At 37.4% G+C, this 12,675-nt stretch overlaps 1 protein-coding gene across 6 annotated transcripts in view; it reads left to right on the top strand.

Moving 5' to 3' along the window:
* Window positions 1-12,675, top strand: part of RIC8B (RIC8 guanine nucleotide exchange factor B) — a 101,073-nt gene that overhangs the window by 55,373 nt on the left and 33,025 nt on the right. For all 6 annotated transcript variants that reach the window (XR_004424105.1, XR_004424103.1, XR_004424104.1 and 3 more), the window contains exons 5-7: window positions 1,178-1,406; window positions 2,158-2,253; window positions 7,231-7,375. Coding sequence is in view for 3 of the 6 variants with exons in the window: in XM_033116528.1 (XP_032972419.1) it covers window positions 1,178-1,406; window positions 2,158-2,253; window positions 7,231-7,375 (470 nt within the window). In the remaining 3 variants the exon portion in view is untranslated. The remainder of the gene's footprint in view (window positions 1-1,177; window positions 1,407-2,157; window positions 2,254-7,230; window positions 7,376-12,675) is intronic.

Below are 12,675 nucleotides of genomic sequence, written 5' to 3'. Positions count from 1 at the left end.
CACACTTCAGGGTAAAGGAGAGAAAAAAATTTGTATTTTATTTCTGTTTTGTTTATTTTGTTTTATTTTTGAGGGTGTCACTCTAATCTGAAGTAAAAGGAACTACTGTGGTCTAAATTAGGACAGCATCAGATAGATTAAGCCCTGAATTTGGTTTCCAAGTGGTTAGACTTTCAAATTGCATTTGCAAGAGTTTATTTTTAGTCAGGATGTGGTTATTTTTAGATCTGCTTCTCTGTCACTAGGAAATGTAATGCCTGTCTTTCCATTGTTGTTTATCAGGAAGTTCTGAGGCAGAGGTTTATAAGATCCAGTTAACAGAACACAACCTCTCTTCCTAGATGAAAGAATATGAAATAATGCAGAAAGGGAGATATGTTAATTAAGAACTTGTCTAATTTTTAAATTGTTAGTGTCATTTTAATCTCTTACACACTGAGCAACAGTGTACGATTTTTAGAGAATACCAAAAACACAAGGTTTGGGTTCCCCCTACTGGTGTGTATCCTAGCCTGGTGTATTCATTAATACATAGCAGAAAGGCCTGGGGGATTGAGAGTCAAAAGAGCTCTGTTGACCTCTTTTAAAGAAACCTGGTGATGAGAGAGCAAGAAAAACACCATTACCGATTTTCTGCAAATTGCGTACAAAAAAATGGGATGATCTCAAAAGTTGTGTTTTCTATATAAATCTAAAAAGAACAAAATTTAATTCTACGATATTGGGTGTTTACTGTTGTTGCCTCTGTGATAAGCTGCTTAGATACAGTGCATCTCGGATGCTTTATGTTGTAATCTAGAGAATAATAAAACACCAGTGGATCCACAAAAGGATTTAAAACCCCAAGGAGAAAATGTAAAGCTAGCATTGTGTTGTAATAAAATTAAAGAGCCGCTGTTAAAGCTCACTAATTCCTATTTTAGCATTTCAGAAATGACATGTGATTGTGTGTGTCCATTTAACATCTGTTCTTTCTAATTTGTCATGTGTGTATTTGAAATAGTCCTCTTTATTTTCTGTCTCTTAGTCAGTAAGTGCCAAGTAATATTAAAGGCTCATTCTGAAAAAGAAAAATTTTAATTGACTCCTAAAAGTCACTTCTGAACTTATTATTATGTTTGCGTTTTAAAGGACTATTCAATCAAATTAAATATCGTATTTTTAAATTGCTTTTCAGTAATGCAGTCAACCTTTTAAGCAATGTTCCGGTCTCTTGTTTGGATGTTCTCATTTGTCCATTAACCCATGAAGAAACAGCCCAAGAGGCAACGACTCTAGATGAACTACCCAGTGATAAAACAGCTGAGAAAGAAACAGTTTTGAAAAACAATACCATGGTATACAATGGTATGAATATGGAAGCCATTCATGTTTTACTCAGTTTTATGGAGAAGAGAATAGACAAGGTAAGGCTGATAAAATGGAGGCCTTGGGAAGATGCTTCTAAAGAATATAGGTGTGCCACATACAGATATCACAGGACATGATCTTTAAATCTAAAATTTTTTTTATAGTTGATATCTTGTCTAATTATTTGAACTCTGAAAAGCACTTTACTATATGATAGATGATAAATTGCTAAAACCAAGTGAATTTATTTGCTTAAAGCAGAAAATTGTGTTGATGCAACACCAAAATTGTGACTAATGCCTGAAAACAAAGGACAAAAATGAATGACTTTCCATGTAGGTATTTTGTAAGTCCTGGAAGTAAAACTTACTACCCCTCTCCCCCCAAAAGACTGGATGACAAATACTTTCCATAATTCCTAAAAGACACCTTCCAAAAAAAAATCAATTTTCCATTTGTTGTGAGCTGCTTATTTTCTCTCATCTGTCACTTGCTTTGTCAGGTAACTATATTAAAAGGCAGCAAGGTGGTATGGGTGGGTCATCATTTAAGCCCATTGGTTAAGTCAGTGAGGACCCTACAAAATGTAGAACAATCCAGGAAGGATAAAAATGAGCGTCAGTAAACATGAAGATAACTGATGAAAAGGAAATATTATTAGGAAAATAATTTTTTAAATAGTTTATAAAGCTTTGGTAACATAAAATGTTTCCCCCTCAAAAAAGAATATTAGTATTCTCAGTTATATGGAGAAAAGTAGTACTGTTAGAAACTAAACTAATGTAGCATGTATGGTTTTCTTTATAGGGAAGCAGCTATAGAGAGGGTCTAACTCCAGTTCTCAGCTTATTAACAGAATGTTCCCGAGCCCATCGAAACATCAGAAAATTTCTCAAAGATCAGGTAACTACTTAATGCATATTACATCTTAAAAGTAATCTTCTATGTGTTTTTTTTTCTTTTTTTTAACATAGAATTACTGAGTTGAATTCTTTCATAACGGTTTTCTTTCAGAAAGTCAGAAACTCAGAAAATTTAGTTTTAATATTTGACATCTTTCTGATCTGGAAATAAGTGGTCCTTTTATTTTTTGAGTCATTCATTCGTTTAGTCAACAAATATTTATTGAAATCTGTATGCTGTGTTCAAAGCATTGTTTTAAGCATTGAAATACAAATGAAGTCTTTGCCTTGTGGAGTTTACCTTCAAGTGGGGGGACAAAAAGTAAACATAAATATATGATATAATGGTAAGTAGTCATAAGTGTTCTGAAGATAGATACAGCAGGGGAAGGGGAGACTTAGGGGAATAAGGGAGGGCCTTTCTGAAGAAAGAACATTTGAGCACAAACTTGGACAAGTAAGCAAAGATCCCTGAGAATATTCTGGAAGAAGAATGTACCAGAGACAACAAGTTCCAAGTCCCTGAGATGAGAGGATGCTTTGGAATGCTTAAGGAAAAACAAGTTTAGGTAATGAAATACCAAGGGGGAGAGTGGTACATGAGGTAAAAGTGGTAGGCAAGAACTAAATGACTTAAGATTGTATAGGACTTTTGATTCTCTTTTAAGTGAAATGGGAAAGCATTGGACCATTTTGAGTAAGGGAGCGATGTGACCTCATTTATATTTAAAGATGCTCTAGCTACTATCTGTAGGATAGACTAGAGTGTGAGGAGATGTGAAGAGAGCAGCCCAAAGAGAGCTGATGATGGAGGTTTGGAGTAGGATGGTAGAGGTCATGGGAAGAAATCATCTCCCGCCATATCTGCATCTGTACCAGTGTATCTTTTGTCTCGCCCTCTATCACAGTGGATGAATTGCCTCTGTTTCCTTCTGTGGCCAGCCTCTCCAGGGGTATCCTGGATCCCTTTCCCTCTCACCTTCTCAAGAACTTTGCTCCTACATTTATTCCCTCCCTTTCTTCTTAAATTAGTCATTTTTAAATGTATTGGATCATTTCTGTCCACACCCAAACACATCTTCCATTATTAAAGCAAAAAAACCTTCCCCTTAACCGCAGTTCTCAAGCTGCCTCCCCATTTCTCGGCTTTTGTTTATGCAGTGTTCCTCAGAAGAGTTTTCTGTACTCACCCGTCTTTTCCTTTTACTCATCTTTGATCTCATTCAGCAGTCATGGTTTTGCCAATCATCCATATACTGATGACTCCCAAATTTCTATCTCTAGCCCTGACCTGTTCCCTAAGCTCCAGACTTACAAAACAAACTGCCTACTCATCTCCTCCCCTTGGATGTATAGTAAGTATCTTAAGTTTAACATATTCCAAGCAAATCTCTTGGTTTCCCATCCCCCTCACCCTGTTTCTTCCCCCTTTCTTTTCACATTTCAGTACATGGTCCCACCATTTGCCCCATTGTTCATTTATTGCCATATAGAAGTTCCCCTAATAAACAAACCAGGTTAATTTTTCCCCTCTATGGTCAAGATTTTGTAAGCACTTTACTATGTGTAGAGCTCATTTATAGATATTGCAGGTAAGGAGAGATTAGAAAGAAGGGCCTGACTCTATTGTTGAGGAATTTACAGCCTGTGGGAGGAAGAGAGAGGTATCATGAATACATGCATAATCATTTAAGCAAAATAAACTAGTTAATGAATTAAAGTCATTTCCAAGTTTGACTATTTTAAGACATTCTGCCATGATTTGGTGAAGAATAATAAATGAAAATACTTTAAGTTTTATACAAATTAGCTTTTTCAAATAGGAGATCCAGGTTCAACTACACTGTTTAGATCTTGCTATCTCTAAGCAAGACATCCAAAAAGAAAACACCTCTTTGTTGAATAGCTTTGTATGAAGGCCTTGGGTCACACATTATATAAATACGAAACATGATGAGACCCACTCCTTGCCCTCAGAGAAGCACTTCAGTATAGGTAAGGAGACGAGACGCGGCACTACGGGACACAATACAGAAATCAGCCTTCTTTCTGAGGAGGATGTACGTAGACTGTGGTGGTTGAGAAAGGCAGAACTTCAAGTCGCAGATGATTCCCTTTGGTAATAGTATAAATGAAACCATGGCTAGTTCATTGTTATGCTTTATAGGTAATACCTGATGAAATCCTACATGTGCATACCCAAAGGCAGTTTGTCTTGAGTAGTCTGTATTTGGGCAGGTAGAAAGAGAACAGATGGTAGAAATTACTGATCCCGGTTGGGTTAGTCTGGAGAGGCTTATAGAAGAGAGGAGGATGTTGTGGTTTAAAAGAGGCACTGGTCAAAGAAAAGATGTTTGTTGGAGCGCAGTATTTGGGGGGTAATAGAAAGGGTCCATACCTGTGCAGTTTATCTGGGAGTGATACATAACAATAAAAACAACAACATTTCATTGTAAAGAGACTTGTTTTAAGGAACCCAAAACATAGCTAACAAATTTTTAGGTGATAACCTTTGTTAATGGATTCTGTACCCTGGAACTGTAGGTACATACTACATAAAATCACGTGATATATGTCTCATTCTTCTAGAAATAGAAGGTAAACTCAATATGGTTGACTGAATCAAATAACAAGAATTTATTGTGCAGTTACTTTCTACCCTACCAGAGATATTAAGATATGGATTGTGTGAACACTTTGGGTAAGATTACTTAATTTTCTGAGATTTAGTTTTCATTTTTATTCATTTATATCTCCATTGTCTCTGGTACCTCCTGATACATGGTAGGCACTCAATATAGAGAGTTAGGGAAGGAAGAAAGTAACTTGAACGGATTAAATAAAATAATGCACACATAAAGGGTCTAGCACAGTAAGTTATTATTCGACTTTGTGTCTCGTCATTTGCTAGCATAATGCCGAGCTTATACAGGCACTTTTTAAAAATTACTTGAATTAATTCATTCTTCCTTCAATCAGGAAATATTGAATACCAGTAACATGCCAGGCACTGAGAACAGTACACAAAATAGAACTCTCTGCTCCCACGCCCCGCTGACTCTTGTAGAAGAAGGGAGACAATTAAAAAATAATACATACTGTGTCAGGTGGTGATAAACGCTATGAGGAAGATTAAAGGGCTGGGGTGGTAAAAAAGAGAATGCTAAGAGTTAGTTATACGGAGTGGTCAGGAAATGTCTTCCTATAAGTGACATTTGAACAGACCTGAAGGAAGTAAGGCACTAAGCCATGCAAGTTGCTAAAGAAAGAGTTTCTGGGCAAAGGGAGCAGCAACTGTGAAGACCTTGAAGCAGGAACCTGCTTCGTGTATTTAAGGAGTTCCTTGGAGGTCTGTGTGGCTGTAGCAGCGCAAGGAAAGCGTATAGTCGAATTGAAGTCAGAAAAGGAGCAGGAAGCTGGATTATGTGAAACCTAAGGGAGTTGTAAGAACCTCATCTTTTACTATGAGTGAGACGAGGAGCCATGGGAACTGGGAGACTTGGAGAAGAGGAATGACATGATCGGACTTTCTACATGGCATGCTGGAATGAATGAATCCTATTCAGACCAGGATGGAAGCAGGGACCACTGAGGCGGCTGTGACAGTAGTCCCGGCGAGAAATACTGGTAGCTTGGTTTTGGTAGTACTAGAGAAGGTAGTAAGAAGTGGTTGGGTTCTGGATGTAGTTTAAAGGTAGGACCAAGCTAATTTGCTGATGGAACGGATAATGGGGTATGAAAGAGAGGAGTCAAGGGTATTTCCAAGGTTTTTGTACCAAACAGTTGGAGGAATGGACTTGCCATTTAATGAGATGGAAAACTATATAAGGAACAGCTTGCTGAGAGCACCAAGAGTTCTGTTTAGGACATGCTAAAGGTGAGAGGCCTATAAAAGTCTAAAGGTCAGAGAAGAAATCAAGATGGAGGTATAATTTAGGTTGCTACCAGCAAATAGAGACCGTATAAGGCCATAACACTGCATGAGATGACCAATAGAGTGAATGAAAATAGGAGGAAGTGCTGTCCAAGACTCAACTCAAGAGGAGAGAAGAGACCTGGCAGAAGTGACTGAGATAAAGCAACCAGGAAGATAAGAGGCAAATCAGAAGAAAAGGGGAGGGAGGGGCGGGCGGGTGGATGGGTGGATGGGTGGATGGGTGGGTGGGTGGGCGGGCGGGTGGATGGGTGGATGGGTGGGTGGGTGGGTGGGTGGGTGGGCGGGCGGGCGGGTGGGTGGATGGATGGGTGGGTGGATGGATGGGTGGGTGGATGGCTGGGTGGATGGATGGATGGATGGGTGGGTGGGTGGGCGGGCGGGCAAACAGACAAACCACGTGTGTTGTGTAATAAGCCTTGTGAGGCTCAGTCCGTAAAGTAGGGATGAGGGATGTTACTGCATCCTTTGCATGGTTACTGGGAGGACTGATTCTAGAGAATATGTGTATATCATCTGTTCCAGCAACTAGCACACAGGAAGTACTCAATAATTAATAGCCATTCTCTGTTATAAAATAAAACAATTAGAAAACGTAAGTACAGATTTTTTTAGTAAATAGAAAATGCTGCAGGGATTAAAAGAACGGAAAAATCAGTATGAGTCAGGATATTAAGGAAGTCTCCGTGGAAGAAAGAGAAACACCCAGACTTTAAAATCAATTTTGTTAGAGGAAAGCAGAGGCATTCTAGGTACTGAGTGAGATGAGTAAAAGCTCTGAAATGGATTTGAGTATATCGTGGTGGTACAGTGAAGAGATGGTTTTCTTCAAATAAAATTTCATTACAGGCGTGAAATTATTTGAGGTTTGTTTTTTGTTGCTGTTGTTGAGTTTTATTTTAATTGGAAGCAAACCTATTTATATTGTAAGTGTTTTTTCCACTCTTACAAAACTGAGCTCAGTAGACTAACCAGTTTCATGGTGTCATCCTCGCTTGCTCTAGTACTCATAACTGATGACAGTTTTTGCGTTTGTACCATTAGGTTTTACCACCTTTGAGGGATGTGACAAATCGACCTGAAGTTGGCTCAACTGTGAGAAATAAGCTGGTGCGCCTCATGACACATGTTGACCTTGGAGTCAAGCAAATTGCTGCTGAATTCCTTTTTGTCCTTTGCAAAGAGAGAGGTAGGCTAAACTCTCTTTGCCCTCTACATCTTTATTTTTCTGAGAGAGTTTGAGAAATCTTTTTAATAGGAGTAGCCATCTCATTCCACTCTTTTCAGAGCTTATTATTCTCTGTTGGTTCTATTGGAGGCCTGAGGAGATATTAAAATTAATAACTTAAAAACATTTCCTATATGCTTCTAAAGTCATTGAGACATGCACACAGATACACTACAAAACACTCAATTTAAACTCTGCCTTCTGTATCCTTAACCCAGACTTTTTAATTTCAATGAGTCAGGACCTGGGGCCATGATGAAAAATCCGCTTAAGTCATTCAGGTCCTGCAATTTTGATACCCAAACAAAGGCCTAGGTTAGTTCCCCTTTTTAATACCTCTTGGAATTAAATCTATAGGAGCTTTGGTTTCTTCACTAAGTTCTTTAGTCAGTAAATTGTTACTGAATGTGAACTGTGGAATGTACTAGATAGAAGTACAAAAATGCTTAAGATACACCCCTTGCCCTTGAGATAGAGTAAGATAGTAAAAGAAATTAAAGAATAAAAAGAAATTAAAGAGTAAAAAGAAATTAAAAAATAACTATACTACAATGTAATGAATACTATTTTATAAGTATATATAAAGTGATTGTCTTCTGAGATACGTCTAACAATTTAAAATGTTTCCTAAAATTGTATGTGTTACTTGCACTGCAAAAGGCGAGTTCTTCGAACAATGCACTTTGACGAATGTATTCGGCTATTCTTACCTATTTCTTTCTTCGTCTCCTAGTTTATAAATGTACCGTGTAAGCATATAAAAGTCCCATCTAAGCAGATTTTGTAGTCCACTGTTTTCTAGTACCCCGGTTTTGTGAGATAGATAATTTGGAGGTGAAAAACTTCATTCCTCTCAAAATCTTAAGTCAGTTAAATTATTGGGGTTTTTTTAATCCCAGATTTATTGAGGTATAATTGACAAAGAAAATTGTATATATTTAAAATGTACAACATTATTTGATATATATGTGCACTCTGAAATGATCACCACAGTCAAGTTAGTACATCCCCTACCTCACATAGTTACGTGTGTGTGTAGATAATGCTTGTGATTTACTCTTCATACATTTCAAGTTTATAATACAGTATTATTAACATTTTCGCTGCCACATTCATCTACAGTCAAATGATATTTCCATGCCGCTGACTGCGGCATTCGATTTTATCCCACGAGCTCAGTGTCCCAGAAAGGAAGTTTAGGAAAGCAGACGTGCATTTTTCTATATTTTTGTGTTTTTCAAGGATGAATAGCAATAGGAAGTTTTTATACTTTAAAGTAATCATTTATTTTAATAAAATGTAGCACCTTAACTGTATTTACTTAAAATATCAATACTATAATTATTTTCTGTGGAGTTTTTTGACACATTTTGGAGAACAAACTTGAAATCAATTAATGCAGTGAAAAGGTTAACTATCGTCACCATGCTGTACATTAGATCCCCAGAACGTACTCATCTTGTAACTGAAGGCTGGTACTCTTTGACCAGCATCTCCCCATTTCGCCTACCCATGACCCCCTGGTAACCACCATTTCCTTCTACTCCCAGTTTCTATGAGTTTTTGTTTTTGTTTTAAGATTCCACATGTAAGTGAGACCATACCATATTTATCTTTCTCTGTCTGGCTTTTTACTTAGCGTAATGTTCTCTAGCTTTAGCCATGTTGTTGCAAATATCAGGATTTCCTTCTTTGTCGTGGTGAAATACTACTACATTTCATATATATATATGTATGTATGTATATATGTATGTATATATACCACATCTTCTTTATCCACTCATCCATCAATGGACACTTAATTGTTTCCATATCTTGGCTACTGTAAATACTGGAATGAACGTGGAAATGCAAATATCTCTTGGGCATCCTGATATCATTTCCTTTGGATATATACCTAGAAAGGAGGATCCTATAGTAGTTCTATTTTTAATTTTTTTAATAGCCTCCATACTGTCTTTCATGGTGGCTGCACCAATTTACCTTCCCACCCATGGTGTACAGGGATTCCCTTTTCACAGCAGCCTTGTCAACACTTATTATGTCTTGTCTTTATGATAAAAGCCATCCTAACAGGTGTGAGATGATCTCTTACTGTGGTTTTGATTTGCATTTGCCTGATGATTAGTGATGTTGAGTACCTTTCCATAGACTGTTGGCCATTTCTATGTCTTCTTTGGAAAAATGCCAATTCAGGTCCTTTGCCCACTTATAATCGAATTATAGTTAACCCTTGAACAATTTGGGGGTTAGGGGTGCCGACCCCCTGCACAGCTGAAAATCCGAGTATAACTTTTGATTCCCCAAAAACTTAACTAGTAACCTGCTGTTGACCCAGAAGCCTTACCAATAACACAGTCGATTAACACATATTTTCTGTGTTTATATATGTATTACATTCTGTATTATTACAATAAAGAAGCTAGAGAAAAAATGTTAAGAAAATCACAAGAGAAAATGTATTTATAGTACTATACATACTTATTGGAAAAAAATCTACGTATAAGTGGATCCTCGCAGTTCAAACTCATTCTGTTCAAGGGTCAACTATATTCGATTTTTTGCTATTGAGTTGTATCCATTGAATTCTTAAACTTCATTTCTGACTTTAGTTCCTGTATATTAGCAATATAATTTGATCAATATCATAACAATGATAATAAACACAGCTATCATGTGTTCGGGTGTCATGTGCCAAACATCCTATGCTGTGATCCCGTTTGATTCTCATAAGGACCCTCTAAGGTAAATATTTGTATTATTTCAGTGTCATAAAGGAGGCAGCCTGGCATTTGAGAGCCTTTTAGTAACTTACCCAAGATCAAGTGGTCGCCTAGGGCTGGAGCCCAAATTTGAGTCTTACCATTCCATTCTTTCATATTTCCTCTCATAGTAATTATCTTCAACTATTAGACTAGTTATTTAACATCTCTTTTAAACAACTCTTCCATGACTTTGAAAAAAGATTGATATAACATCTTGGAATTAAGTGATGGTATAGTGCCTTGTTGTAGTAATCTACCAATATTGGCTGTATTGAATCGATCAGAAATGAGCTGTTTTTTTAAAGTGTATGTACATCTAAACCACACGTACATGTGTCTATTCATTAAAAACGGTTTATCAAAATATTATCTATTGTTACCTCCAAGTAGTAGGATGACTGTTAACTTTTCTTAGTTCTCTGTATTGTGTAATTTTTCTACAGGGAGTATGCATTTCTTATGTACTTCTAAAAAAGTTATTAAAAGGGGGAAATAAAATTTATTTCCTCTACGATTATATATCTAAATACATAACTTACATATCTAAAAATAATCACCTCATTAATGACTTAATGAGTATCATAGCAAATATAGTATATGCATTTATAAATGGTTGTTCATTATTTTTCATTTGAGCTTTGTTCCCCCGAGGATCCCATATTTGAGGTTTCATAGTCCTAACTTTGAGCCCAAAGCCAACCGATATTAGCAAAATTTTATCTTTTTCATTTGACCTCTAACAATTTATATATTTTCCTTCCAATTTGCTTTATATGCTTTTCCTTTCAATTTGATTTTAAGTTTAGTAAATGTATTCTTCTGGCATAAGAATTTAACCAATACTTTTTGAGCTAGATCCTGGGAATTCAGAGGTATAAATGATGAACAAGTTCTCTGCCTTCATATTTACTTCCTTATCAAGGGTTACAAACTCAAATGCCTGCAAGTACCAGGCTGGTAGTAAAAGTAAGTCAAATGGACTGGACATAAGATGATAAATGAAAACTGACACTGAGTTCATTGTTGGAGACACCGTGCATTTAGACTGGGGAGCGAGCACACTGGGGGAACCAGAAGAGTACATTGCTGCGCTTGAGCTCCCCCTGATTGTTACCAGGAAGGAACATGCAGCCAGTGTGACCAGATCTTCCAGATTTTTCAAGAGAAGCCAGGACTCTGGATTTTTGCATAAAACCTCCCAGTTTTTTAAGTGCTGTCAAACAAATCTACTTTTAAATCTTCTGGCAAAAATAAATAAATAAATAAAAGTTCGTAGTCCACATTCAACTAACTTATAAGTCACCAGATTTTGGAGTTTGGGTTTAGTTTGGAGGCAGACTATCAAAATGAAATAAATTTCCAGTAATTTATCAGAGTGGCTGAACTTTCCCCTTCAGGATGTTCAAAGCTGTTTGAAAGTGAAGGTACCATGATCAAGGCTCAGAAGTCAGACCACTGAACAGACACAGCAAGCAGCAGTCAGATTGGGTTAGGAACAGAGACAGATTAGGGAGGAAAATGGAAATGGGGTGAGATGCAAAGGGCAAAATTTTATGGACGACTTGGCACAGAGAACCATCCAAGTGCCTTAAAAACCCGCCTGTGCCAGGCTGAACTGTATCTCCAGCAATGGTGGCCCACCGTTAACTTGGGCTCATGCTACTAGCTCATTTTGTTGAGCCCTGAAAAACTAAATTGTTATTACCTGCTCTGCCAATTGTGTACTTTCTAAAGGGGACCTAATGATAGGCCTTACATAGTTTAATAAAAGAAAATAATTTGTAAACCCCCCGTGCCTTTGTAGGGTTGTCCCCCCTTTTAACAGTTATTACTTCCCAGTATGTGCTCGGTATTGTGGGAGGGGCTGAATTGCAGAGATAAATAAATCCCTCAGCCCGTAGCCCCACACCTTTATAAACCTGCTGTTGTCTCCTTTCTCTCTCAGGGGTAGGTGTCTCTTTAGCTTCAAGCCAGACAGTCTCCCCCATTCCTGTTGATCTTTTCGTGTCCTCTCAGAAGCCTTGTTCCATCAGTTGTTACTCTATGTTCTTTTGTCTTTTAATTCTCCCTCTGTTTTCCTCAACCTATATTCATCTTCATGTCACTGTTCTTCATACCTCAGCATCTTGAAAGATTAATCTGTTTTTCTTTTCAGTATCTTTACTACCCACTCAGGCTTCAATTGATGACAGTCAGGCTTTCCACTACCCTTCCCTACCCCCAGATGCCACTGAAAATGCTTCTAGTCAGGTCACAAATAAACAAATTACGCAATGAATATGATTTCGTCTTTATCTTACTACGTCTCTCATCACACTGTTGACACTATATGACATGGCACTATTGACCACTCGCTTTCTTTCTGGGCCACTACACTCCTACATTTCCTTTGATCTACTGCTGTCTTTTTTGTTGTTGTTGTCAGTGTCATTTGCTAACTCCTGTCTTTGTCCACATTGCATTGCAACAGTTCCCTAGAGTACTTTTCTGCCCCCC

The sequence above is a fragment of the Rhinolophus ferrumequinum genome, chromosome 10 (assembly GCF_004115265.2).
Source record: "Rhinolophus ferrumequinum isolate MPI-CBG mRhiFer1 chromosome 10, mRhiFer1_v1.p, whole genome shotgun sequence".
Taxonomy (NCBI): Eukaryota; Metazoa; Chordata; class Mammalia; order Chiroptera; family Rhinolophidae; genus Rhinolophus; species Rhinolophus ferrumequinum.
This window is presented reverse-complemented; position numbering and strand designations above follow the sequence as displayed.